General features: G+C 37.9%; 1 protein-coding gene across 2 annotated transcripts in view; it reads right to left on the bottom strand.

Moving 5' to 3' along the window:
* LOC108276982 (cAMP-specific 3',5'-cyclic phosphodiesterase 4D) overlaps nt 1-18,238 on the bottom strand; it is a 194,572-nt gene extending 176,334 nt beyond the window's left edge. The window contains exons 1-2 of one of the 2 annotated variants that reach the window (XM_017489202.3): nt 18,093-18,238; nt 9,312-9,398 (exon numbers count right to left, since the gene is read on the bottom strand). In XM_017489202.3, the coding sequence (XP_017344691.1) occupies nt 9,312-9,356 (45 nt within the window). In that variant the 5' untranslated portion in view covers nt 9,357-9,398; nt 18,093-18,238. The remainder of the gene's footprint in view (nt 1-9,311; nt 9,399-18,092) is intronic. The other variant, XM_017489205.3, reaches the window with a different exon arrangement.
* Nucleotides 18,239-25,555: the final 7,317 nt, after the last annotated feature.

Below are 25,555 nucleotides of genomic sequence, written 5' to 3'. Positions count from 1 at the left end.
TGGTATCTTATCTGAAAACACAGTGCTGATTGTGGGCTGGATTTCCCCTTTGCTGAAGCATTGGAGCTTGATAACATCAGATCAGTGGCTACTGAACACACTGTCCACAGTGTTATATGTACAGCTAGGATGATCAAATCGCAGCCCAAGGCAGTCACAGCTTCTGATCTCACATGTGGAAGCTCTGGGATGAATTTCACTTGACTCCTATGCAGACTGTGCAATTCATTAAGATGAAGCTTGAAAGCTATCGCCACTATGGATGCAGTAAGGAAAATCTGAGTGGCCACGCACTGCTAACATTCGATCTGTCTGAGATAAGCTTAGCTGTAGTTAAACTTGGAATGTTGACCTCAGACCATGTAAATGCTCAGCGCCTGTTCACAAAGTCTTCCTTCGAGTCATGCCCTTGGGTGTTCTCCCTGCAAGTAAGGGAACTGTAATGCCGAATGACTCCCAGCAAAAACTTCAGTGTGGAAAATGAGGCTCAATAACAGAATATCAACATCATTGAAAACCTGTGTGGATAGTGCTACAACATTTTCCAGAATCCCTAAGGGTTCTCACATACTGGTGTGGACTGACAACACCACAGTTTTTACCTCACCACATTTTACCACATTTTTCCTCAACCACCACAAGTTTGTACAGCTTGATGCAGATATAAAGTAGCTTTAGCTTTTTTTGCTGGCTATCACTATGAATTGTATGTGCTATTTGTCAGCACGTAAAGTCTGTCTGTGTTGGAGAAAGCCATATCACGCTGTAGCTGAACCTAGAATTTCTACCAAAAGAATTGGTGCCACTGCATATTAACAAACCTATCAACCTAGATGCTTTTGCAGTTGAGAATTGAGACCAGTGAGGGTTCGCAAGTACTATGTAGGTGTGATTGCCAGCTGGCAGATTACCAGCCGTCTGAGCGCCTATGAGATGCACCAGGGTAAAGGAAGTGATTGCACAGGCATACTTGAAAGGAAGTCAGGAGGCCCCTTCTTCCGTTAGGTGTCATTTGATGAACACTATGACTACCTTCTGTGCTAGTAGTGTTAGTTTAAGCATATGTCTCTCTTCTTCTGAAAACTGCTTAATGGCACCTCATGTGCTCTGTGGTGAGTTTGAGGAATTCTCATCTTTAATTGAAAAAAAAAAAAAGATCAGTTCTTTGTATCAGCACTTCAGTATCAGCACAACGATTATCATCCTCAGCAAAAACTAGGATCAGCATTTTGATGATCATCCTTAATGAAGTTTGGTATGAACACTATTAAGTGGTGACACTATCAGGATATGTTATAAACCCTAGTGTTATTTGGTCTCTACCTTTGGTCTTTACCTACATACAGGTAAAGTATTTGCTGGTTCCGAGGGGTGTCTGGCAGTAATGCATACATAACTAGCATTCTATTTCACCCATCTTAACCTTCAGGGGAATCTCCTGGTTAAAGTATGACACAGTCATGAGAAACCAGTACATCTTAGGACTAACTGGAAAGGATTTTGGAGATAACCGCTCCTCTCACACCACTAGAAGGGGTGATGCGAACTTTGTAGAACCTGGAGAAAGAACGTAGTGATGCCCAGGTAGCAGCAGAGTAGACTACGTGAAGTGGCACACCTCTAAGTAATGCATTTGAGGAGGAGGTGCTCCTCGTAGAGTGGCATATCATAGTAGGGGCTGGACAATCAGTTTGTCTATAGACCATGGTGGTGATATCCACCAAGCAAAGCAGTGAAAAAGATGAAAAAGCATTCCCCATCCCCAAATGTGTTTAGTCATCAAAAGAACATCCAAATGCCAAGAGCATGCTCTACTACAATGCATGCCCTCTGGTGTACTGTTACAAACTTTCTAAATCACAGAGAGGATACTTGCCATCACTTAATAAACACCCTCCAGCAAACACTGACACAAAATGCCATCTGATACACTCCCAATTTTGCCCAGGGGGAAGGCATCATATGGCCACTCTCAGACAACTTGGCCACAATATCTGCACAGAATCATTGTTGGATGACTTTCACCAGTACATTTACTTCTGAGAACACTTTACAGCAGTTCTAGTTGGGATTCAAGAGGCTGTGAGTGTAGATAGAAATGAGCATTCCATCTACTGCTTCTTCAATCTCAGGAACATTTCACAGATTCTGATTGCAAAAAGCAATGGTTCTCAAAATGACGTCCATATTGCGTAGCCCAGATGTCTTTGATTGTATCATTTGTTACAGCTGTGGAACTCACAACCCACAACTATCAAAGTATTTATTATTAAGTTCTTTTTGACTGGACACTTGTTGAAATGGGCTTCATTCAAAGCTTTATAAACATGTATTCCTCTGAATAATGTCAGCATTGATGAATTGTGTTCTGTCTGTGAAAAGTTCAGAAGCAAAAAAGCTCTTTGGCTCCAATAAATAGACTGAAAATTGAACAGATTTGAATAATAATCATAATACTTGAATTGTTCGTAAAATAAAGATGTATTGAGAGGGTCTGTGAATTTCTTTCACAGCTAAAGAGGTCACTGGCTTCAGAACCCCTGGTATAAAGGGTATTGGAAATTTTATATGTGAATGAAAAGGTAGTATTGTGTATTGTGTAAAATACAAATTGGAGATTAAAAAAAAAACACAGTGAAGCTTATGATAAGTATCTTTAAAACTATATCTTCAGTTAGCATTCATGTTCTTTAATCCGCAGACAGCTATTCAAATAGCATACAGTCGCGTGACGACCGCATCAGCAATTATATGATTCTAGATTGGATTATAAGAATGAGAAAGGCTGACAAACAGCTGCAATAAAACGTCCCTCTGATATTACATACATTGTCAAAGCATTCACGCTGCACCTGAAACATCAGGCTTTGGCCTTTTCATTTAACAGAAACACACTGGTAATGCAGAAAGCCTTTTAACATAGATGTTAGAGAAAACAGCTGATTAGTAAAAACAATGGTGAGCTGTTCTAATGCTTGATGCTTTCAACTAAGCAAACATTAAGCACAAAATGAGTGCGATGGAAACAATCGAGCAATCAGACAAAACAGCTTCAAACTGGCTAATGAGTCGCAGTTGTTGCTCGTGGACACAAACTTCTGACCAGTGAAATCTCAACCTTAAAATTTATTTCTGTGAAAATTGCAGTTTTGTATCTGGTCCCCCACCAGGGATATTCAATCTGAAAGTGGGAGGATTTTTTTTTAAATGGCACTTTCTTACCTCAATAAAATAAAAATAAGAGAAGTCTCAAACCCGAAATGTTCTGCATGCACACTATACTTACCTAGGAACCCCCTAAAAAAAAAGACATGAAGCCTTCTCGTTATAAATTGACCCTAGAAGTGGAACTGCGAGCAATCTTGAGCTTTAAACTTAAGTTCTAACTCTAAGGAACTAGAATGTGCAAAATTGTCAGGGTTTGGAGGTGGAGACGGATGCAAGTGCACATTTTTGGTTTAATAATGATCAAAATAAAACACAAAAAGACCCTATAAACATGTGGCAAGGTACCAGGACTAGAAAACAAACAGACAACATAATATATATATAATGAGCACTTGTGTGTGTATATATGTATATGTGTATGTACACGCACACACACACACACACACACACACACACACACACACACACACACACACACACACACACACACACACACACACATATATATACAGTGAGGGAAAAAAGTATTTGATCCCCTGCTGATTTTGTATGTTTGCCCACTGACAAAGAAATGATCATTCTATAATTTTAATGGTAGTTGTATTTGAACAGTGAGAGAAAGAATAACAACAAAAAAATCCAGAAAAACGCATGTCAAAAATTTTATAAATTGATTTGCATTTTAATGAGGGAAATAAGTATTTGACCCCTCTGCAAAACATGACTTAGTACTTGGTTTAAAAACCCTTGTTGGCAATCACAGAGGTCAGACGTTTCTTGTAGTTGGCCACCAGGTTTGCACACATCTCAGGAGGGATTTTGTCCCACTCCTCTTTGCAGATCTTCTCCAAATCATTAAGGTTTCGAGGCTGACATTTGGCAACTCGAACCTTCAGCTCTCTCCACAGATTTTCTATGGGATTTAGGTCTGGAGACTGCCTAGGTCACTCCAGGACCTTAATGTGCTTCTTCTTGAGCCACTCCTTTGTTGCCTTGGCCGTGTGTTTTGGGTCATTGTCATGCTGGAATACCCATCCACGACCCATTTTCAATACCCTGTCTGAGGGAAGGAGGTTTTCACCCAAGATTTGACAGTACATGGCCCCGTCCATCATCCCTTTGATGCGGTGAAGTTGTCCTGTCCCCTTAGCAGAAAAACACCCCCAAAGCATAATGTTTCCGCCTCCATGTTTGACGGTGAGGATGGTGTTCCAGGGGTCATAGGCAGCATTCCTCCTCCTCCAAACACGGCGAGTTGAGTTGATGCCAAAGAACTCCATTTTGGTCTCAACTGACCTCAACACTTTCACCCAGTTGTCCTCTGAATCATTCAGATGTTCATTGGCAAACTTCAGACGGGCATGTATATGTGCTTTCTTGAGCAGCGGACCTTGCGCGCGCTGCAGGATTTCAGTCCTTCACGGCGTAGTGTGTTACCAATTGTTTTCTTGGTGACTATGGTCCCAGCTGCCTTGAGATCATTGACAAGATCCTCCCGTGTAGTTCTGGGCTGATTCCTCACTGTTCTCATGATCACTGCAACTCCACGAGGTGAGATCTTGCATGGAGCCCCAGGCCGAGGGAGATTGACAGTTCTTTTGTGTTTCTTCCATTTGCGAATAATCGCACCAACTGTTGTCCCCTTCTCACCAAGCTGCTTGGCAATGGTCTTGTAGCCCATTCCAGACTTGTGTAGGTCTACAATCTTGTCCCTGACATCCTTGGAGAGCTCTTTGGTCTTGGCCATGGTGGAGAGTTTGGAATCTGATTGATTGATTGCTTCTGTGGACAGGTGTCTTTTATACAGGTAACAAACTGATATTAGGAGCACTCCCTTTAACAGTGTGCTCCTAATCTCAGCTCGTTACCTGTATAAAAGGCACCTGGGAGCCAAAAATCTTTCTTTTTTCCCTCATTAAAATGCAAATTAATTTATAAAATTTTTGACATGCGTTTTTCTGGATTTTTTTGTTGTTATTCTGTCTCTCACTGTTCAAATACAACTACCATTAAAATTATAGACTGATAATTTCTTTGTCAGTTGGCAAACGTACAAAATCAGCAGGGGATCAAATACTTTTTTCCCTCACTGTATATATATATATATATATATATATATATATATATATATATATATATATATATATATATATATATATAAATGTATATATACATTTGACACTCGTACACAACTCGTACACAACTGTTACAAAAGGTGCAAACATTCACTGATGCTCAAGAATTCAACACACTACATGTACATTCTGAAAAAATAAGACATTTAAACAAAGTAATAACAATTTACACCTATCATCCTGTCAAAAGTTTATATCCCCTTGGCTCTTAATGTAGTGTGTAAACATCTGTTATGTGAAATAGCTTATTCAGGGCAGTACAAAATAAAAAACAAAGCGCAATTTTTATGATTCCTATTTTTTTCAATTGTTAACATTTTGCAGATTATGCAAGGCGTATGTAAACTTACGACCTCAACTGACTGTATCGATCATCTCTGAACACCTTTGTAGTTAGTCCTAAGTTGTGTTGTATCCTCAGGACAACAGGACGTTATCCACATGATTCTCACCACCCCTGTTAAGATGGGTAAAATAAAACCCTAGCTATTTTTGGCATGGCAGGACCTTGATTTTGTGGCCAGTAAACCATTTCTGTGTTGATTTTGATGTATGTTTTGGATCTTTGTCCTGCTGGAAGATCCAACCATGGCCCATTTTAAGCTTTCTGGCAGAGGCAGTCAGGTTTTAATTTAATATCTGTTGATATTTGATAGATCCATGATGCCACGTATCCTAATAAAATGTCCAGGTCCTCTGACTGAAAAACAGCCCCAAAACATTAAAGAGCCACCACCATATTAAACCGTGGGCATGAGGTCCTTTTCCATAAGGCCACCTCTCTGTGTGCACCAAAACCACCTCTGGGGTTTATTGCTAAAAAGCTCTATTTTGGTTCCATCTGACCATAGAACCCGATCCCATTTGAAGTTCCAGTAGTGTCTGGCACACTGAAGACACTGATGGTGGAAACTGCCATTTTCAATGCTTGTGCTATTTTCTTATCGCCACGTCCCATTTTGTGAAGCTCAACAACCTTTTGCTGCACATCACAGCTATATTCCTTGGTCTTATCCATTGTTATGAATGACTAAGCGAATTTGGCCTATGTGTTGCCTCATATTTATACCCCTGTGAAACAGGAAGTCATGGTTGAACAATTTCCTGTTCCTAGTCACTCAGGTGTACTAAAAATTCAAAATATCAATGCGAATATACTTCAAATATATTTTTCTCATATGAATTCATAGGGCTGCCAATAATTTTTGCACATTTATATTTAACAAAGATTTTTTTTTTGCATAAACCTGTGATGTGTTTACAATTGTTTGATATCCATGAGAGCAGAGTATTTTTATGAAATTTTTGAACAAAATATTAAAAGGGTTACACAATAAAGACAATTTTCACAGCCTTCTTTGCTCATATTTACCAAGGGTGCCAATATTAATGGAGGGCACGTATATATAACGTAAATGGTATTTATTGTGATCATGTCACCAGTAAATGTATACAATTATGCAGATACAGGTCAAGAGCTTCAGTTAATGTTCACATGAAACATCAGAATGGGGGAAAGCGTGATCTCTGTGACTGTGACTTTAACTGTGGCAGGGATGTTAGCGCCAGATGGGCTGGTTTGAGCATTTCAGAAACCGCTGATCTCCTGGGAATTTCTCACACAACACTCTCTAGACTTTAGAGACTCACCAAAACTGGACTGTTGAAGACTATAAAGGGACCAATTAATGTTTTTGGGGGTTTTTTTTTCTGTGAACCTGTACCCACTGTAGCCTCAGATTCCTGTTCTTGGCTGACAGGAGTGACTGGAAGTCTGTAGTGTTTCAAATAACCACTCTTTACAACTGTGTTGAGCACAAAAGCATCTCAGCATGCACAAAACATCGACCCTTGAGGTGCATGGATAACTGCATAGATGAGCAGGTGTACAGGTGTTCCGATTAAAGTGGACAGTGAGTGTGTATTATCTAGCAGGTGACAAATACATTTCTGAAAGCCAAATTGCTTGGGTGTCTTTTTTCAATAATGCAGTTTCTCTGAAATTCTCTCATTATCTTTGTAAAACTCCTGCTCTCTGAAAATTCCATGCAACGCTGAGATCTACCCTGCAAGCCTGATATGCAACTTCATCAAACCAGGTGCATTTTACACGATTTTTATGCGTGAAGTCAGGCCACCTAGGTGTTCTAGCACTATTATTTAGCTACTTCACACATGCCTTTTTGTGAAGAAGTGGAGATTAGTCATGGTTTGCTGGTAAGCCCTCTAAGTAACAAATCTTTGATGCTCAGCTTGAAGTGTGAAGGACAACATTAAGTTAGTATTTGTAGGATAATGGTAGCTCAGTGAATAAGACTTTGACCTATTGCGTAGAAGGTTGTGAGTTCAAATCCCAGAGCTGCCCCTGCTGGGTGTTGTATAAATAGGGGTGTCTGCTGTAAAAATATGACAACATCAGTAAAACAATGTGTGTTGATTTGACCATTTTGAAATCTGTATAGTGTGCCCTTAGCAGTACTCTGCATTTAACCTTGCAATTACCATTTAAATGGAGTAAAGGTCTTTAAAAACAATTAAAGAGTCTTAAACTGGTTCCTGTAGTAGACATGGAGCCAGTAGAGGGAGGCTAAAATGGGGGTGATGTGATCCCTTTGCTTAAAGCCATAAGCAGTATAATAGCTGCATTCTGTACTAACTCTAACCATGCTAAAGAGGACTTAGCACCTATATAACAGTCCCTCCAGGATATTGTAATCACCGAAATATTATCGCAAAATTATCGCAGATTGTCCGCTGATTTGGGTCAAGACGCGTTGTGTGACACCATTCAGCCAAAGCCCTCTTTGAGTTACGTGCGTCAAAAATGAGTACAGCTAAAAGGTCTCATTTACCAAAAAACATCATTGCAAAAGATCATGCGTAACAATTTTGTGCACTTGCAATTTCACCAATTCAAGTAGTTTTCCTCAAAAAAAAAAAAAAAAACACAAAAAACTTTGCAAGTTTCAGCGCAAATTTTGTAAAAGGCTGCAGCAAAATCAAGCATTTTTGGCCGTAATAATCCTGTATGGACTGATATAAGGCATTATAGTAGTTCAGACATGCTGATATAAAGTCTTGTACACCTTTCATGACCATACACCAGATGATGAAACGCTGCTCTTGATGAAAGAGTTGATTTTGACGTTCAAATCTGAGGCCCAGGTAGAAAAATTACCTTCAAACTCTTGATATGATATTTAACATATTGTGACAGTTGCGTATTTATTTTACTGTTTGTACATCTGAGTGGGTGAAAAAGAATAACCTCTGCTTTGTTTTCATTTAATTGGAGAATTACTTGCCATCAGGCTTTTGATATCTTCATGACACTCACTGAGAACAAATCATCATTCGTCAACGGGAGGTAGATTTGAGTATCATCAGCATAGCAGGGGAAAAAATGATATTCCCAAATGGAAGCATTTATAATAAGAAGAGCACCAGGCCTAGTATTGATCTTTGGGGCACACCACAGCCACTGGGTACAATCAAAGAAAAGTAGTTGGCAACATTAATAGAGTACCACGAATACTACCCCTTAAGGTCCAAGATGTGCTTTAGGCACTCAATAAAGATGTTGTGCTTCACAGTGCTTCAACACAGTGCTGAGATCTAGCAAGATTAGATTACATTTACCAGACAACAGTGAGCAACAGATCATTTGTCACCTTAACCAGTGCAGATTCTGTATAATGATGAGGTTATAAATCAGACTGAACATTTTTTAAAATATCATTTATAGTCAGGTCAGCCCACAGCTTTCTTCCAGCACTTCAGATTCATTTTACCTATGAAAAACTAACTAAAGTCCTCACAAGTATTAAAGGACATAACTGGGGGATTGAGTGCAGAATTAATTGCATTTTAAAAAGCCCTCTAGGTCTGTGATACCTTATTGTGCCATTAGTTTCATTTCAGAGCCATGATCCCTTTACTGTATATCTTTACCAAGCTCATTCTTTAAAGTTTATACAACTAAGACAAAAGGAACTGAAATTCACTCACTCTCTCCTGTCTGTCCTCCATACCACAGTCATTTCTTTTCATCATGAGGCACTTCCAGTTTGTAATGTCATAAAACGATCAAAAGCACTGAAAGAGAAAGCACAACAACAAAAACAATATGTCAAAACACCATGACCTGTGGAACAAGTTACAAGTTTGGTTTAGGCATTAATTTAAAGCTCCTTAAAGTCCCATGATGAAAGAAAATCAGTGGAAAGCTTACTCATAAGGAAGATTATAATCAAGCCTTCTCTGAGTAAGCTGTGGAAGCTGAGTTTTATTTTATTATTTAATTAAGAGTTTTATTAATCATTTTTATAATTAATATCCAAGAATATATTGTTATTCTTTGGCACCTATCTTTTGCTCTACCTGTTATATCAGACACTTCCATACTAAAACTGTGTACTAGGTGGTGCTACGTTATCACTTACTGTGCCTATTGTCCTGTTTTAGTAGTACTGTACTGTCGTGTGTTGTTAGCACACATTTGCATGTGCACTTTATGTAAAAATGTGTCATCTCATGTGGTTAGTGTGTTGTTTTATGTAGCACCGTGGTCCTGGAGGAACGTTGTTTCGTTTCATTGTGTACTGTATCAGCTGTATATGGTTGAAATGACACTAAAACCACTTGAACTTAAACTTGAACTAAACAACTAATATTACGTTTAAAAAAAAAAGAGAGAGAGAGAAAAAGAAAGAAATTCTTGCTATGGCTTTCAAACATATCCAGGACACAGCTACTTTCTGCATCATTTGTGATATAAAAGGTACAAACAAAGAGTTTCAGTGAGAAAAAACACTGTCACTTCATCACATGCAATCCAAGGCCAGTAGACAAAAGAGTCTGAACTGTGGAGCTGCCTATTCTCAGATCCTTATTAAGAATTTCTAATGCTCTCCTCTGGTGTTCTTGACACCTGACAAAGTGATAAATCCCAATGAAAACTCTCTCTCTCTCTATCTCTCTCTTTCTCTCTCTCACAAACACAAGCACACAAATTCTGCTATGCAACAAGAGATGAATAGTGTCTCATAAAATTCCTGCTCCCGTTCTCCAGCTTGTCTTTGATAAATAGATTGCATAGATGTTCTAAGTAATAGAACAGTTTTAAAGTAAATAACACTCAATATTTTGTCACATATCCCTTGCTTACAAGAAAGGGGGGGGGGGGGGGGGATTCTCCCTTCAGTCTCGCCTTCATGGTTTAAGGTCATAACCAGTCTAAAATCTTCCACTTTTACCCTCTGATGAAGTCCTTTGTCGAGTTAGCAGAGTCTTGCTGCATGAAGAAGATTGGATGCATTTCTCCATAAATTGGAAGACAGATTGTTTCTGTAGACTTCTGAATTCATTCTGCTGCTACCATCATGAGTTACATCATCAATCAATATTAGTAAGCCTGTTCCAGAAGCAGCCATTTAAGTCCGAGCCATGACACTACCTCCACCATGTTTTACAGATGAGCTTGTATGTTTTGGATCATGAGCAGATCCTTTCTTTCTCCACACTTTGGTGTTTCCATCATTTTGGTAGAGGTTCATCTTGGTTACAGAACTTTTGTGGCTCATCTTTGTATGTCTTTGCAAATTCCAATCTGACCTTCTAATTTTTACCGCTCATGAGTGGTTTGTATCTTATGGTATGACCTCTATATTTCTGCACATGAAGTCTTCTTTCGAATGGTGGATTGTGCTACCTTGTGCTACCCTGTGGAGGTTGTTGGTGATGTCAATAACTGTCGTTCTTGGGATTTTTGTCACAGCGCTCACAAAGGTAAAAGTGCAAACACAATGTCTCACAACTGCTTGGCCGACCTGTTCCATGTCTGGTTGTTAGTACACCAGTGGTTTCCTTCTTTTTCAGGACTTTCCAAATTGTTGTATTATCTATGACCAATGCTTGTGCAATGACTTTTCTCAGGTTCAAAATGGCTTGCTTTTCTCCCATAGACGGCTCTCTGGTGTTCATGTTGGTTTATCATTTTTAACAATAAATGCAGTCCTCACAGGCAAAACTTGGGACTCAAACCAGGATTAGACATTCTGAGCTACTGATTCTTTAAACAATCAATTTAAAAAGGGCACACTTGGGCAGCAAGAAACACCTATTAGTCACATGTTCCAATATTTTTGATCACTTGAAAAAATATGTGGGTTCAAACAAAAGGTGTCATGTTCTAAGTTGTTGAACACATCTAGAAGTAAAGATGAGGAAATGAAACACTCCTACAGCCTTCAAAGACATTTTAAGCTTTAAAAGTCTCTCTAAATCTCCCCAGAAAAACTGGTGAGAAACAAAATCTGGAAATTAATGTAAATAATCTACAATATTTATTCAGGCTGATATATTAAGATAAATGAAAGCGAGCAGAAATTACAGCAGTCACGCAGCTGCTTGTCGTTTATTGATACAATGTCAGAATGCAACATCAGAGAGCTTCCTGACATCATCGTACATCACTTAGGCTCGTGACCCTGTCCTTGTGAAGTCTGTAATAAATGTTTCATACTGCTGTCCTAGAAGAAAGCAGTCTATGAGACAAATACAATATAACATCAATATAATATTGTAGTGTAAAGTGGCCCAATCATCAGCTGATGTTACCTTGGTTAAAAGTTCCTGAGTTGAAAAATATTACCAGTGATTGGCTTTGGCATTTCTATGTCCAACTCTGCTGGAACAAAATGCATCGAGAATAAAAATAAAAATAATAAATCTAAGAGCAGGTATTTTTGCTTTTGAATGTCACTAAAACTAGCATGTACCAATACCAAGTTTACTCTCTCTCTATTTTTTTTTTTTATCAGTTTAAGCTATTATCATTATATTTTTTAATTAATGTTATACACATATTTACCTGCACAAGTTTTGAATTTACAGTCATTTTCAGCTTGTAGTAGGTTAGTTAAATGTAAGTATGGGAATAATTTTTGACAGAAAACAATACAATTGTGACTGCTAATTAAAATACAAACAAATATGTCTTTACTGATAGCTTACCATAGCCACTCGTGTCATTCAAAAAAATATATTTATTTTGTTTCTGGATGCAACTTATATGATGTTGAATCAGACTGACATAAAAGATGATCTCTTAGAAAGTACTACTATGTGAAGCCAATAGCTCGTGTTCTTCTGTCTAGTCTAATTATCATCAGCATATCCCATTTTGAATCACATTATTCAGTCCCCTTCAAAATTATTGGAACGCAAAGCCTTTTTTTTTGTTTGTTTTTCTTTCTTTTTTTTTTTTTTTTGCTGTATACTGAAGACATTTGGGTTTGAGATCAAAAGATGAATATGAGAAGAGAGGTTAGAATTTCAACTTTTATTTCCTGGTATTTATATGTAGATGTGTTAAACGACAGAGCATAACATATTTTGTAGCAGACCACCCGATTTGTAGCTGAGCAAAAATATTGGAACATGTGACTGAAAGGTGTTTCTTGTTACCCACGTCTGTCCTGTTAGACTGATTGCTTAAACAATAAATAGCTCTGAACATCTACTCTTGGTTTTAGCCTTCAGTTTCACCTGTGAAGACTGCATTTGTTAAAAAGAAAAACCTAAAAACAACAGTCAGTAACATAAAATACAACCTCCACAGGACAGGGGTGAAGGTCTCACAATCCACCGTTCAAAGAAGACTTTGAGAGCAGACATATAGAGGCCATACCACAAAATGCAAACCACTCATCGGCAATAAGAATCAGAAGGCAAGATTGGAATTCACAAAGAAAGACAGAGATGAGCCAGAAAAGTTCTGGAACCAAGAATAACTTCTACCAAAATGATGGAAACACCAAAGTGTGGAGGAAGAATGAATCTGCTCATAATCCAAAACATACAAGCTCATCTGTGAAACATGGTGGAGGTAGTGTCATGGCTTGGGCTTGCATGGCTGCTTCTGGAACATTCTCACTGATCTTTATCAATGATGGAACTCATGATGGTAGCAGCAGAATGAATTCACAAGTTTACAGGAACATTTTCTCTGCCAATTTACAGAGAAATGCATCCAAACTAATCAAACTGACAGCAGGTGCAAGTTTTACAAGAACATTTTTTGCAGCATTTACAAAACATTATTTTGCACCTATTTTGCAGCATTATATATATATATATATATATATATATATATATATATATATATATATATATATATATATATATATATATATATATATATATATATATATATATGTGTGTGTGTGTGTGTGTGTGTGTGTGTGTGTGTGTGTGTGTGTGTGTGTGTGTGTGCATGTATATATATATATAAATATGTCAGAAAACAATACAAGATTGTTTATTATGCACACTGTTTGGGGCTGTGGTAAGTTCTGTTTGAAATGAATCTCAGTTTCTGTATCCCTGACATGAAGTGCACTTTTAATTATCGCAAATGCTATCAACCTTCAAAGGCAAGATAAATGGGCTATGTGTACTTGTAAGAGTAAGCTAAAGCTTTCAGCTGATCTAGGCCATTTAAAGATAAAACTCTGGATCTGGCCAATGAATGCAGATGTCTGCAACGTCCTAAAGAGATTTGATAAGGCTGGTCTTAGGAGTAATCATGTTATGCACTTGATCCCAGAGCTCTGGCTTTAACAGTAGGATAGAACAAGTGAAACATGGAACATATAAAAGGGGGTTAGAGGTAATGGCCTAGCATTACCTACGTTTGTAAAGTGAGTTATTTCCTTTTAGGAAATGCAATCAGTATCTAGACAAATTTCCCAGACAAAAGACCAAAGCAAAAGCCAGCACTTTGATCAAGCTGTACTACAAGGTACTACTACTTAAGGCACAATAATCATACGACAATGAAGCACTTTTATTCTAGTTTATCATTTTATGTAAACAGAAATTTGCTTTTTCAATTACATTGTACATTGTAAGCCTGTAAGATACTATATAAGCCAAATCACACAACCCCATATAATATTGGTCATTTGACACTTTCATTTGGATTATTGTTTAAATCTGAAATATAAATCCAATTACACTGCAATTAATCAAGTAAGTAAACAAGCAAACGAGTAATTATGTGCAGTTGAGGCCAAAAGTTTACATACACGTAGGCAAAGGACATTCAGCAACTCCACGCATTTCGTGCTACCATACACACCCTGTGTTAAGTCAATTAGCGTATCTATTTATACCCATAAGAGGTCATTTCAAAATAATAGCAAAGCGACAGATGTATTTCAGCTGTCATTTACTGTTATATTTTCAGTTTATATACATTTTGTTAGTGTTCAGTGGAATTGCCTTTTAATTGCTTAACGTTAAACTAAGATTCTTGGGGTAGGCTTCCACAAGCTTCTCACAATATTTTGCTGGAATTTTTGCCCATTTCTCCTGACAGAACTGGTGTAACTCAGTCAGGATTGGGGGCCATGCTTTTTCAGTTCAGTCCATAAATTGTCTGAGATTCTACGAGGATCACTGTCCTACTGGAAGACCAAATTGTGGCCAAGTTTTAACTTTCTGGATGATGGCTTGAGGTTTTGCTTCAGCATTTCTAGATAATCCACCGGTCTAATGATGCCAACGATTGTCTGAAGTGCACCAGTCCCTTTTCTGGTAAAACACCTCCACAACATGATGCTGCCACCCGCATGTTTCACAGATAAGAGAGTGTTCTTCAGATTAAAAGTCTAGCCCTTTTTCTTCCATAGTACTGATTATTACGGCTAAACAATTCAATTTTGTTTCATCTGACCAGAGAACACTCCTTCGAAAGGGTAGGTCTTTGTCCTGGTGATCTCTCCTGGTTTATCCTACTCTCCTACTTCTTATGGTGATGCAGGACTCTTAATGGTGGATGTGCATTCTTTGGTATCTGATGCCTCCAACTCCATCACCAGTTCCTTTGATGTTGTCTTGGGGTTCAGTTGAACCTTTTGGACCAAAATTTGTTCATCCCTGGGAATTAATTTGTGCCACTTTTCTGAATGATGCAGTGTCTGTGTGAACATTTTTATATTTGCATATAACTATTTGTAAAGATATATTTTTGGTACCTTCAGTTGTCTGGAAAATGCTTATAAGGAGGGTAGCAGTCTACTTTTTTTGAGGTCTTGGCTGAGATGCTTGGATTTTCCCACAGTATCAAGGACAAAATTTACTGTCCCTAAAGGTTGACCCTTTTACAGCCCATTAACTAATTTTGGTAGAAGCTTCTAAAATACATTTTTTTTTAGTCATTAAATCAATTTGTAGAATCTTCCAGACTGTTTACAGAGACATTTGGCCCACTGGAAATTTGACATAGTGAATTAAAGCTAAAGTAAATCTGTGGTTGTTTTAAAATTACCTCTGATGTGAACAAGTACATACCTTAATTGACTTTCCAAAAGAAATGTATGGTAATGTGAAATGTGTGGAGCTCTAAAAATTGAACTGAGATTGAATATCTTTAGCCTCAACTGTAGTGAGTAGGCAAGTAAGCATGCGAGTAAGCAAGGAAGTAAGTAAGCAAGCAAGTAAGCATGTAACTAAGCAAGCAAGAGAGTAAGCAAGCAAGTATGCACATGAATGAATGGATGGATGGATGAATGAACCAATGAATGAGCGAATGAATAAATGAGCATGTGACCAAGCAAGTCAGCAAGCCATCACAGTAGGCTATCGTATAGCTGGTCTACCTTGTGCAATGCTTTTTGCTTCTGCCTGTAAAGCCTAATGAAATTGACTTTGCAGTCTTAATGTGTTCAGGAAGCAAAGATGGGAGTCTTGCCAGAACTCATTGAATAGGTCAGACATTTAATTCATATGAACGGAGAGCTTGTGCTTTTGTGCATCAAACTTAATACAACGGGCTAATTAAAGTGATACATTAAACATTACAGTCAGCAAATTAAGCAACTTTAGCTAAGCACCACTATACAGCAATCAATTGTGTTTTACATGCAGAAACAAGAATTCTACCAGCTCAATTTCTTTATTTGCTGGGATTGGATGGATAATCTATGATTATGCCATAACTGAGGAGTAGAACAAGCTATGTGCTTCTTACTTTATTTATGTGGAAATAAATAGTGTATATTAATATGCTACAAAAAAAAAAACAGTTAGAAAAGACACTTTTTGGTTTTGTCTGTGAAGAGTTTCAGTCGTCTAAGTCAGTGGTTCTCAAAGTGGGGTCCAGGCACCCCTAGGGGTCTGTGAAGCATACTCAGGGGGTTTGTGATTTTTGAATTTTGTTACAGTAGTGGAAATCACATCCCATTATTATCAAAGTTATTATATTTATTATCCTGTTTGACTGATCACCTGAATTGAATGGGTTTAATTCAAACCCGAATAACTCAAAAACAAGTAGCTTATAAATAATATCAACATGGACCTTATGTGTCTGGTCCCTGGCTAAAAAGATATGTTGAGAAGCTCTGATTTAAGTCATGTTGAATCGCATGTAGAAGGAGGTCTTGAATCGTGAAGGCACTTCAACAGCCCTATAGAATTGTAGACGAACCACTGGTTTCACGCCCATGGACGCCTGTGTGATTTCACAATAAGTGTGAATCACTCTATTTAAATAGCTAGGATTTCCAACATGCAGTAGTACTAATGAAGCACCTTGGATTAGTGACAAAATGCTCATGAATACTACAAGACATCATTTTATCCAATTGGATAATGCAGGAATTCTAAGAGGTTGTAAGTAAAATACTTGTCTTTTTTTCACCTTTTATAATCTCCATTATTAACACAACCATTCACAACAATTCTTCCATGAAGACCAGCTTCAGAAAAACTCCAAAGAGCTAATGCATCATCTGTACATGTTTTGTAAAGGATCAGTAACTCAAGTTACAACCTGGTGTCATCTATAAGACACACCAACACACACTCAGAAACCTGTGTTCAAGGTGAACTAGTAGTGAATCTGCAGAGGGGATTTTTTTTTTTTAGACCACAAAATTTCTTGTTACATTTGAGACCTTCTTAATATCACTTGACCTCATTAGTCTTCTCAAACAGAACTGCCTTTCTCCTTTTCAGATGTGAGATCGTGCAGTGCTGACAAATTTTGCTTTACGAAACATATTCTTGAAAATGTCATTTTTTAAAAATCCAGGCCATCTGACGATATAGCAATCGCAATGCAAACTTTATGCACATTAATCATTTTCTGTGTTTAATATTAAACATTTCCCAGCAAGGACAAATTAATGTTCCATGTTTGCATTGGATAATTACAATGAATAAAGGGGCAAAGACCAGAGTCAAATGCAAAGCCACAGTGATGTGGTGAATCTACAGTTCAAAAATATTGAAGGCACAGCAAAAAAAATAAAAAATATTACAAAGTACGAATATGATAAGATGACAAATAAATCATCATTTCAAATACAAATGCTAAATATGTTCTGATCTCTTAAAAACTCTTAAACAAGTCATATTGTAACCTGTAGGTGGCGCTGTTACTTAATTCTGCATCTCACACCACTGGCTCGTTCTCCACTTCACTAATATCATACTTTTAAACTGTATCTGTATCAGGCTGTATCTAGTGTGTCAGATATATTCCTGAGGCATAATACACAAAAATGAAGGCCTAAAGAAGCTGAAACGTTGTTTACTTTTGGTGAATTGAATGAATTTAACATGACACAACACAACTCACTGCGCACTGAAATCACAAAGAAAACAGTCTTTAAACACCTACTGTACAAACCTGCTTCACAGCAACAATATGTTTAAAGTACATTCATTAAATACAGTTAATAAAACATAAAACATGAAGGGGGGGAAAAAACAACTTACCTGTCTTATTTAACCCTGACAACTTTAACTCTAAAGAACAAAACACTCTGCCCTGTAACTCCAACAGTGAGGACATGCCTAGAGAAATCCTGGGCTTTTCTTGTGTAGCCAAAAGCTGTATGCTCTTACGCACAGACATGAAGTGATGATGGTGTGTAAACACCCACTCAAACCAGCTGAGCTGGCTTTGACTAACAGTGCCTGTGCAATGTCACACAAACACTGTATAGTGAACAACTCATTCAGACTCTAATCGGCTGTAATCCCACATGCTACTCATTCACGCTATTGTTTGCGTAATTACATCAGTGCCACACCTTACTTAAGTATAAACGTACATTGGCTTTCTGTCGGACTTGTTTACAGACTAGTTTAAGTCTATTACAAAGCCATAACCAAGTGGGGAAACCTATTTGAGATACACTTTGCACCATTATGGAAAGTACAGCGCTCTGAAAGGCAAGCGGTCTGGACATTCTTCATGACGCTGGCTGTTTGAATGTGCATTCAAAGTTATGCAAATCTTTCAGAGTAGTAAACATTCCAGATGAGTAGAACAAGATGTACAGTAGTTCACCACCTACATGTCTGTTCTAATTCATGCTTGTTGGGTTTTTTTAATATAGTAAAATTAATTTCCTGCATTACCTAGACTGAATTCTGTGCATAACCATAAATATGTCATTTATTTAAGGAGCTGGAAGCTTAATCTATATTAGTTTACTGTAAGAAGTCTAAACATGCTACAGCAGTCATAAAGAACATTTTATTTGATTTATACCAGACTTGCTGCTTAACTAAACTCAGAAAATGAACAGAATTCCTAACAAGACTACGAGGCCTAAAATGCTCTTGTATTGACTCTTACTACAATATCTGAGTAAAATGAATGTTAGTTCGAGCTCACATGTACGTTCTTTGGTGTGTTCTGTCTGTTTTGACACACATGAACACTCTATCTAAACTCCAGCATTTGTATTTATTCGACTTTGATAAATTTGAACAAACGGTGCCTGATTTTTACAACAGTACGACCACAGAGAATCGCGCAGGCCAGCTGTTCTGCTGCCTCAGTAATATTCACCATATAACTCTTGTTGTTAATACCAAATTTAAAGACCACTTCGGGATTTCTAGAGCATATTCACATGGCGTAAATACAATTCAAGCTACACGTGCTTCAACGCTACCAAAGTACCAATCAGAATTATCCATCTGCTTTGCATGTTTCCATTCCATAGCCTTTGCACATTTCTAGAATCTTCATGACCATCAGCACAGGTGAATATATTATTAAGAGGCATGGTTAAGCTCAAGGCTACGATATCCAATCAAATCAGCTCCTCTCATTGCCTTTAAAAGTGCAAATTGTAGCCCAGTGGCATTTTAATAATGATATACTATTAGATTTCGATTACAGATTAATGAAGTAATGGGGATACGTTATCAGCTGGTTGTCCAGCTCTGTAAGGGAAACCCACAACCAGAAATGTGTTGATTTGGCACTGGCAAAATTATCCACTTGTGCTTCAACAAACATTTCCCAGATCAAGCTACTGACGGAACACTCATGGACAATTGTAGAAGATGAGTTGCCTTCAGTGAGGCCAGTTGTGCATGAGTCTACCTAAGAAGTTTGTGTACAAGGCAGAGAAATGCTCAACCTTGTGCCACCCTGATGGTAAAACTGACTATTACAATGTCGACTGACCAGAGCAGTGTTTGGAAATGTCTCCAAACCAGCAAGATCTTGATGTACCGCCCACAATTCCTTCAATTCTGACCTTATATCAGGAGACCACATGCTCCAGACCGATGTGGACCCCCAGGAAGTCATCAGTTACTCTGCACTCGGACAGCATATTGGCAAACCTCACCTGCATGTTATTTATCATATTAGCCACAACACACATCATCCAATCCATCCCTACTCAGGCTGCCACCATCATTAGATGGGCTGTCACAGCTAGTTTAAAGCCATCTGTGCCTGTGAGCTAGCAAAGGATGACCCAGACCTTTCCTCAGATGCTGATTAGACTGGACTTTAAAATGGTGGCTAATCTGCTAAATCATTATCAGCCTGGAAACACCAGCTGTAGACACACTATTCACACACTACGCGGATATGGAGCAAGAAGGACGGCTGTCCACTGGACTGAAAGGAGGGCTGAAGCTGGACTGTCTCATCTAAATCATTTCATCATGTAAATCATTTCAGATGAGCCGTGTTTTTACTGTTTTTGTCAATAATTTTACTTTGATACTACTGTATCAAAACACGTAGCAATGCTTGACTCTATAGCAGTTATATACAGTTCTGGTAGAAAAAAATGCTTTATAATTGCACTAAAAGCGATATATAAATAAAATTGAATTTAATTGTTTTCTGTGCACCTCGTTGCTGGACCTGGGTGACTGGATCTAGCAAGCTGTTTAGGCTGAGGAACTCGTGCCAGATTCAAAACTGCCAGCCAAGAGCATTGTGTCAGTATAGTCATCACCATGCCGTCAGCATGGCTCATGTCCAAGACAAACACAGCATCCATGAGACGGTCAATCCCAGAAAGCACATAGCGGCTGCCCATCTTTGGCTTCCAAGATAGGCAAACACTGGAAACATGAGGACAAGTCTGGGTGGAAGTTTTGTAACATGGTTATTCGTGCTTATTCAATCGGTATAGCATGAACTATGGTGGAAATCTGACCCAAGAATACAGGAAAAAAGGTATGTTGTGTGGAGGGAAAACCGACTCTAACCAAAGAGGTACAAATGACAATAAATCCACATTGTGGTAAGGTCTCAGGGCACTCAAGAACATTCACACTCTTGTGCCAAAGCCACTCCTGCTTCATTTTGGTTTGTGTTTCAGGTTGTTGTAGTGTCTGAAAGTGAAATCCTAACAGAATGTTGTGCGTAGCTATGTTGCTATGAGTAGACAACCATTGATGAACACTCAGTTGAGGCAAGGAGGTATGTCCATTTCTGGGTCTTCGAGAAATGTTGCCAATGCAGAAGACTTATATCAGACTGTAAATCTAGCTTCCATCCAATGTAGTGTTATAATAATAATAATAATAATAATAATAATAATAATAATAATAATAATAATAATAATAATAATAATAACTCCTTATATTCATATAGCGCTTTTCTAGGCACTCAAAGCACTTTACATTGTATGGGGGGGAAATGTCCTCAAACCACCACCAGTGTGTAGCATCCACCTGTATGATGTGGCGGGAGCCGTAGTGTGCCCAAACGCCCACCAGACACCAGCTGTTAGGGAGAGGAGAGAGTGATGTAGCCAATTTGGGGATGGAGATTATTAGGGGGGTGTGAAAGATAAAGACCAATGGGGGAATTTTGGCAGGACACCGGGGTTATACCCCTACTCTTTTACGATAAGTGTCCTGGGATTTTTAATGACCACAGAGAGTCAGGACCTCGGTTTTTACATTATAGTGTCCCTGTCACTATACTGGGGCATTAGGCCCCTCACAGACCACAGGGTGAGCACTCCTGCTGGCCTCACTAATACCACTTCTAGCAAACTTAGTTTTCCCCAGGAGGTCTCCCATCAGGCTACTGGCCAGGCTCAACCCTGATTTGCTTTATTGGGAAACCAGGCAAGAACTGCAGGGTGATATGGCTCTGGCTATAACAAGCATCTGAAGAAATGCTTATGTGCAATGAGAGAAGAAAGAAAGAGAGCGAGAGAGAGTTATGAAGAAAGAGAGAGAGAGAAGAGTTTAGCTACAGTTCTTCACTTTGGGGACAAAATGCACGCTATTCCATCCATCCGCTTATCCTACGCAGAGTCGCAGGGGAGTCTGGAGCCTATATCAGGGAACTCTCACTGTGTGAAGGGTTTCCCAGGCTGCCACACAAATGCAGAGACAGAAGTAAAAAAAAAAAAAAAGCCAGTTCACCAATCTTTCTGCTCCCAAACATCCTATTGTCATTTTTGACCAATTACTATGACTATACTGTAAGTATGACTGAAATTGTTAATGCAATCTTACTCGACCTTCTACTTTTTATTGCATTTTATAAAATCTACCAAAAATAATCATAAAATCAGGAAGGCTTCAAATGTGCAGTGACATTAAAAAGTAAGCATTCCTGAACTAATGTTGTGTGTACCTGTGTCTCCTGTACAGCTGAGTGTTAAATATACGTCTCATTATTAAATTATAAAGGTTATTCAGTAAAACCTCATTTGATTTTGACTAAATTACTCTACAAGTTTTATTGTTGAGGACTTTTTACAAGGGATATGTATATACATGTATGTATGTATGTATGTATGTATGTATGTATGCATGTTTGTATATCCAAGTCGGTTCCCAACGTTTACCTATACGAGTCGACTCAAATGAACGATTCTTTCATAAATGGCTCATATGTGACCCTCTGTGTGACGGGTTACTGTATTCTAAAGACTGTACAAGCGATGCGTTATTGTATTCTAAAGACTGTACAAGCGATGCGTTATTGTATTCTAATGACTGTACAAGCAATGCGTTATTGTATTCTAATGACTGTATAGTGACTCGTTATTGTATTCAAATGACTGTACAAGTGACTCGTTATTGTATTCTAATGACTGTACAAGTGACTCGTTACTGTATTCTAATGACTACAAGTGACGCGTTATTGTATTCTAATGACTGTACAAGTGACTCGTTATTTTATTCTAATGACTGTACAAGTGACGCATTATTGTATTCTAATGACTATACAAGTGAGTCGTTATTGTACTCTAATGACTGTACAAGTGACTCGTTATTGTATTCTAATGACTGTACAAGTGACTCGTTATTGTATTCTAATGACTACAAGTGATGCGTTATTGTATTCTAATGACTGTACAAGTGACTCGTTATTGTATTCTAATGACTGTACAAGTGACGCGTTATTGTATTCTAATGACTGTACAAGTGACGCGTTATTGTATTCTAATGACTACAAGTGATGCGTTATTGTATTCTAATGACTGTACAAGTGACTCGTTATTGTATTCTAATGACTGTACAAGTGACTCGTTATTGTATTCTAATGACTGTACAAGTGACTCGTTATTGTATTCTAATGACTGTACAAGTGACTCGTTATTGTATTCTAATGACTGTACAAGTGACGCGTTATTGTATTCTAATGACTGTACAAGTGACGCGTTATTGTATTCTAATGACTGTCAAAGTGACGTGTTATTGTATTCTAATGACTGTACAAGTGACTCGTTACTGTATTCTAATGACTGTACAAGTGACGCGTTATTGTATTCTAATGACTGTACAAGTGACGCGTTATTGTATTCTAATGACTGTCAAAGTGACGTGTTATTGTATTCTAATGACTGTACAAGTGACTCGTTACTGTATTCTAATGACTGTACAAGTGACGCGTTATTGTATTCTAATGACTGTACAAGTGACGGGTTACTGTTAATTCTCCATTTTGTCATTATGTAACTGAATGTCAGTGAAAAAAAAAAGACTGCCTATAATTTTATATCTTCAGTGAAAGGAGACGAGATCAATCAGACAGGGTTTACAGGAAAATACGTGGAAACACTTGTGTCTTATTGGCTGACATTCTCTCAATTCTGCTAAACGCTAGCTCACACAGTCAGTGTGAGGGGAAATGGATATACGGCGATTTAAAGAAAGTTTTTAAACCAGTAAAGAGGTTGATACTGAAACAGAAACATCCTCTAATTCTGAGCAGGAAAACAAGGTGTGTAAATGTGTATATGAGTTCCAGTTTACGTGAACAGGATATGAGCAGAGAATAAGGAAAGATAATGTACTTTACATGGCACTGTAGCAGCTAAACCCATACAATGATAGCTTAGCTGTGCTTCCCCTTGGCTAGCAAACTTACCCAACAATGCTAACTACAGGGGCAAATACATTTTCACACAGGCCCAGTTGGTATTGGATAATTTATTCTGCTTCAATAAATAACATTATCGTTTAAAAACTGTATTTTGTGTTTACTCAGGTTACCTTTATTTTATCTACGATTTTGTTTTAATTTCTGAAACAATTTAGTTTGAGATGCACACAAAAACAGAAGTCCTTTTCTCACAGCACTGTACATTTTAAATATGTTTACAGCTTGTTTACTTCAGGCATACATATAATAAATTGACGAGTTATTTGGTGCCTACCTTGTAGCTACAGTCACTGCCTATTTGATCAAATGTGTACCATTGGTGCATTTTTGTGTGGGCACAGTCTGTCCCCATCTATCCCATCCATCATAGGACCACTACTCTTCACTTTCTCTAGAGGTCAGTGCTATGTAGGTCATTGGAGTGGGATAGAGAGAGGTTAATACATAAATAGCAACATACTGATACAGCCAGTGTTTGTACATCTTTAAATTGCACCTATACTGTAGGTGTTCATGACAAAAAAAAAAAACAACATAATGAGTATACAAGGTTATTTCACCTAGGAATGGTTAATGAAAGACCAAACATGCCTTTCAAACAGTATTTATTACATATCTGTAATAAAATCAATAATAAAAAAACATTATATTTTGTTTAGAGTGAAGCATTGTGCACAACTATATATAACACTCATTTTTATAATATTACCATTCACTACTCGTTTCAGCTGATTTTTTTTTAAATCCAAGAAAGAATATGAACACGGTTTGATTTTCACCAGGGTTTATTTCAGTGCAAACCACAGCATGGAATAAGACTGAAATAATGTTATTATTCAGAAGGGCACAGGCTGGAGCTCTATCAGCTACTGATGATTGTACTTAATATTACAAGTGTGCAGTGACTAATACTCAGATTATTTTAGCAAAACCCATCAAACGAAGCTCAAATACAGCGTTCAATATGTAAATGTAAAATAAGAGAAGGAGAAATTTACCGTGATTTACTGCAGTATGAATAAGTTAGTCAGGTCTGGCCATATAGCCCACACACATTTAGAGACATGAGTGATTCATAATATAGGGGTAAATATTACCACCACCGCAGTCCAGGAAATGAAGTCTGTGCCTGTCACCCCTCTTCTACCTCATCTGCTGTAAAAATAGTTCCTCAGTTTATAGCTCTCTTGCACACCACATATGGCATTCCCCATTAAAGATAATACACCAAAACCTCCATATGAGTCTCCTTTATAACTGCAAACCCAATAATTACATGATTTACAAAAGTAAGCAGGGAGCATGCATTATTTCAAAGGTCAGAACACCTAGGTATAGTTTAGCAAGGTATTAAACACAGGCAGTTTTAAGCAACAGGCCTGACTTGTTCTTGGTAGCTTAATAGGGTCTAGAATGTTCTGCACACAAACCTGTGTGTATTACATCACACTAAACAGTGTGACAGAAACTAATTTCTGAGTTGAAGGTATACGTTACATGCATGCTAAGATGTACTGTAATAAATATAGTGAGTGTGTGTTGGGGATGCCTTCCCGGCTCG

Source organism: Ictalurus punctatus, chromosome 16, assembly GCF_001660625.3.
Source record: "Ictalurus punctatus breed USDA103 chromosome 16, Coco_2.0, whole genome shotgun sequence".
NCBI lineage: Eukaryota > Metazoa > Chordata > Actinopteri > Siluriformes > Ictaluridae > Ictalurus > Ictalurus punctatus.
Note: the sequence above shows the minus strand (reverse complement) of the source record. Positions and strands in the feature narration are given on the sequence as shown.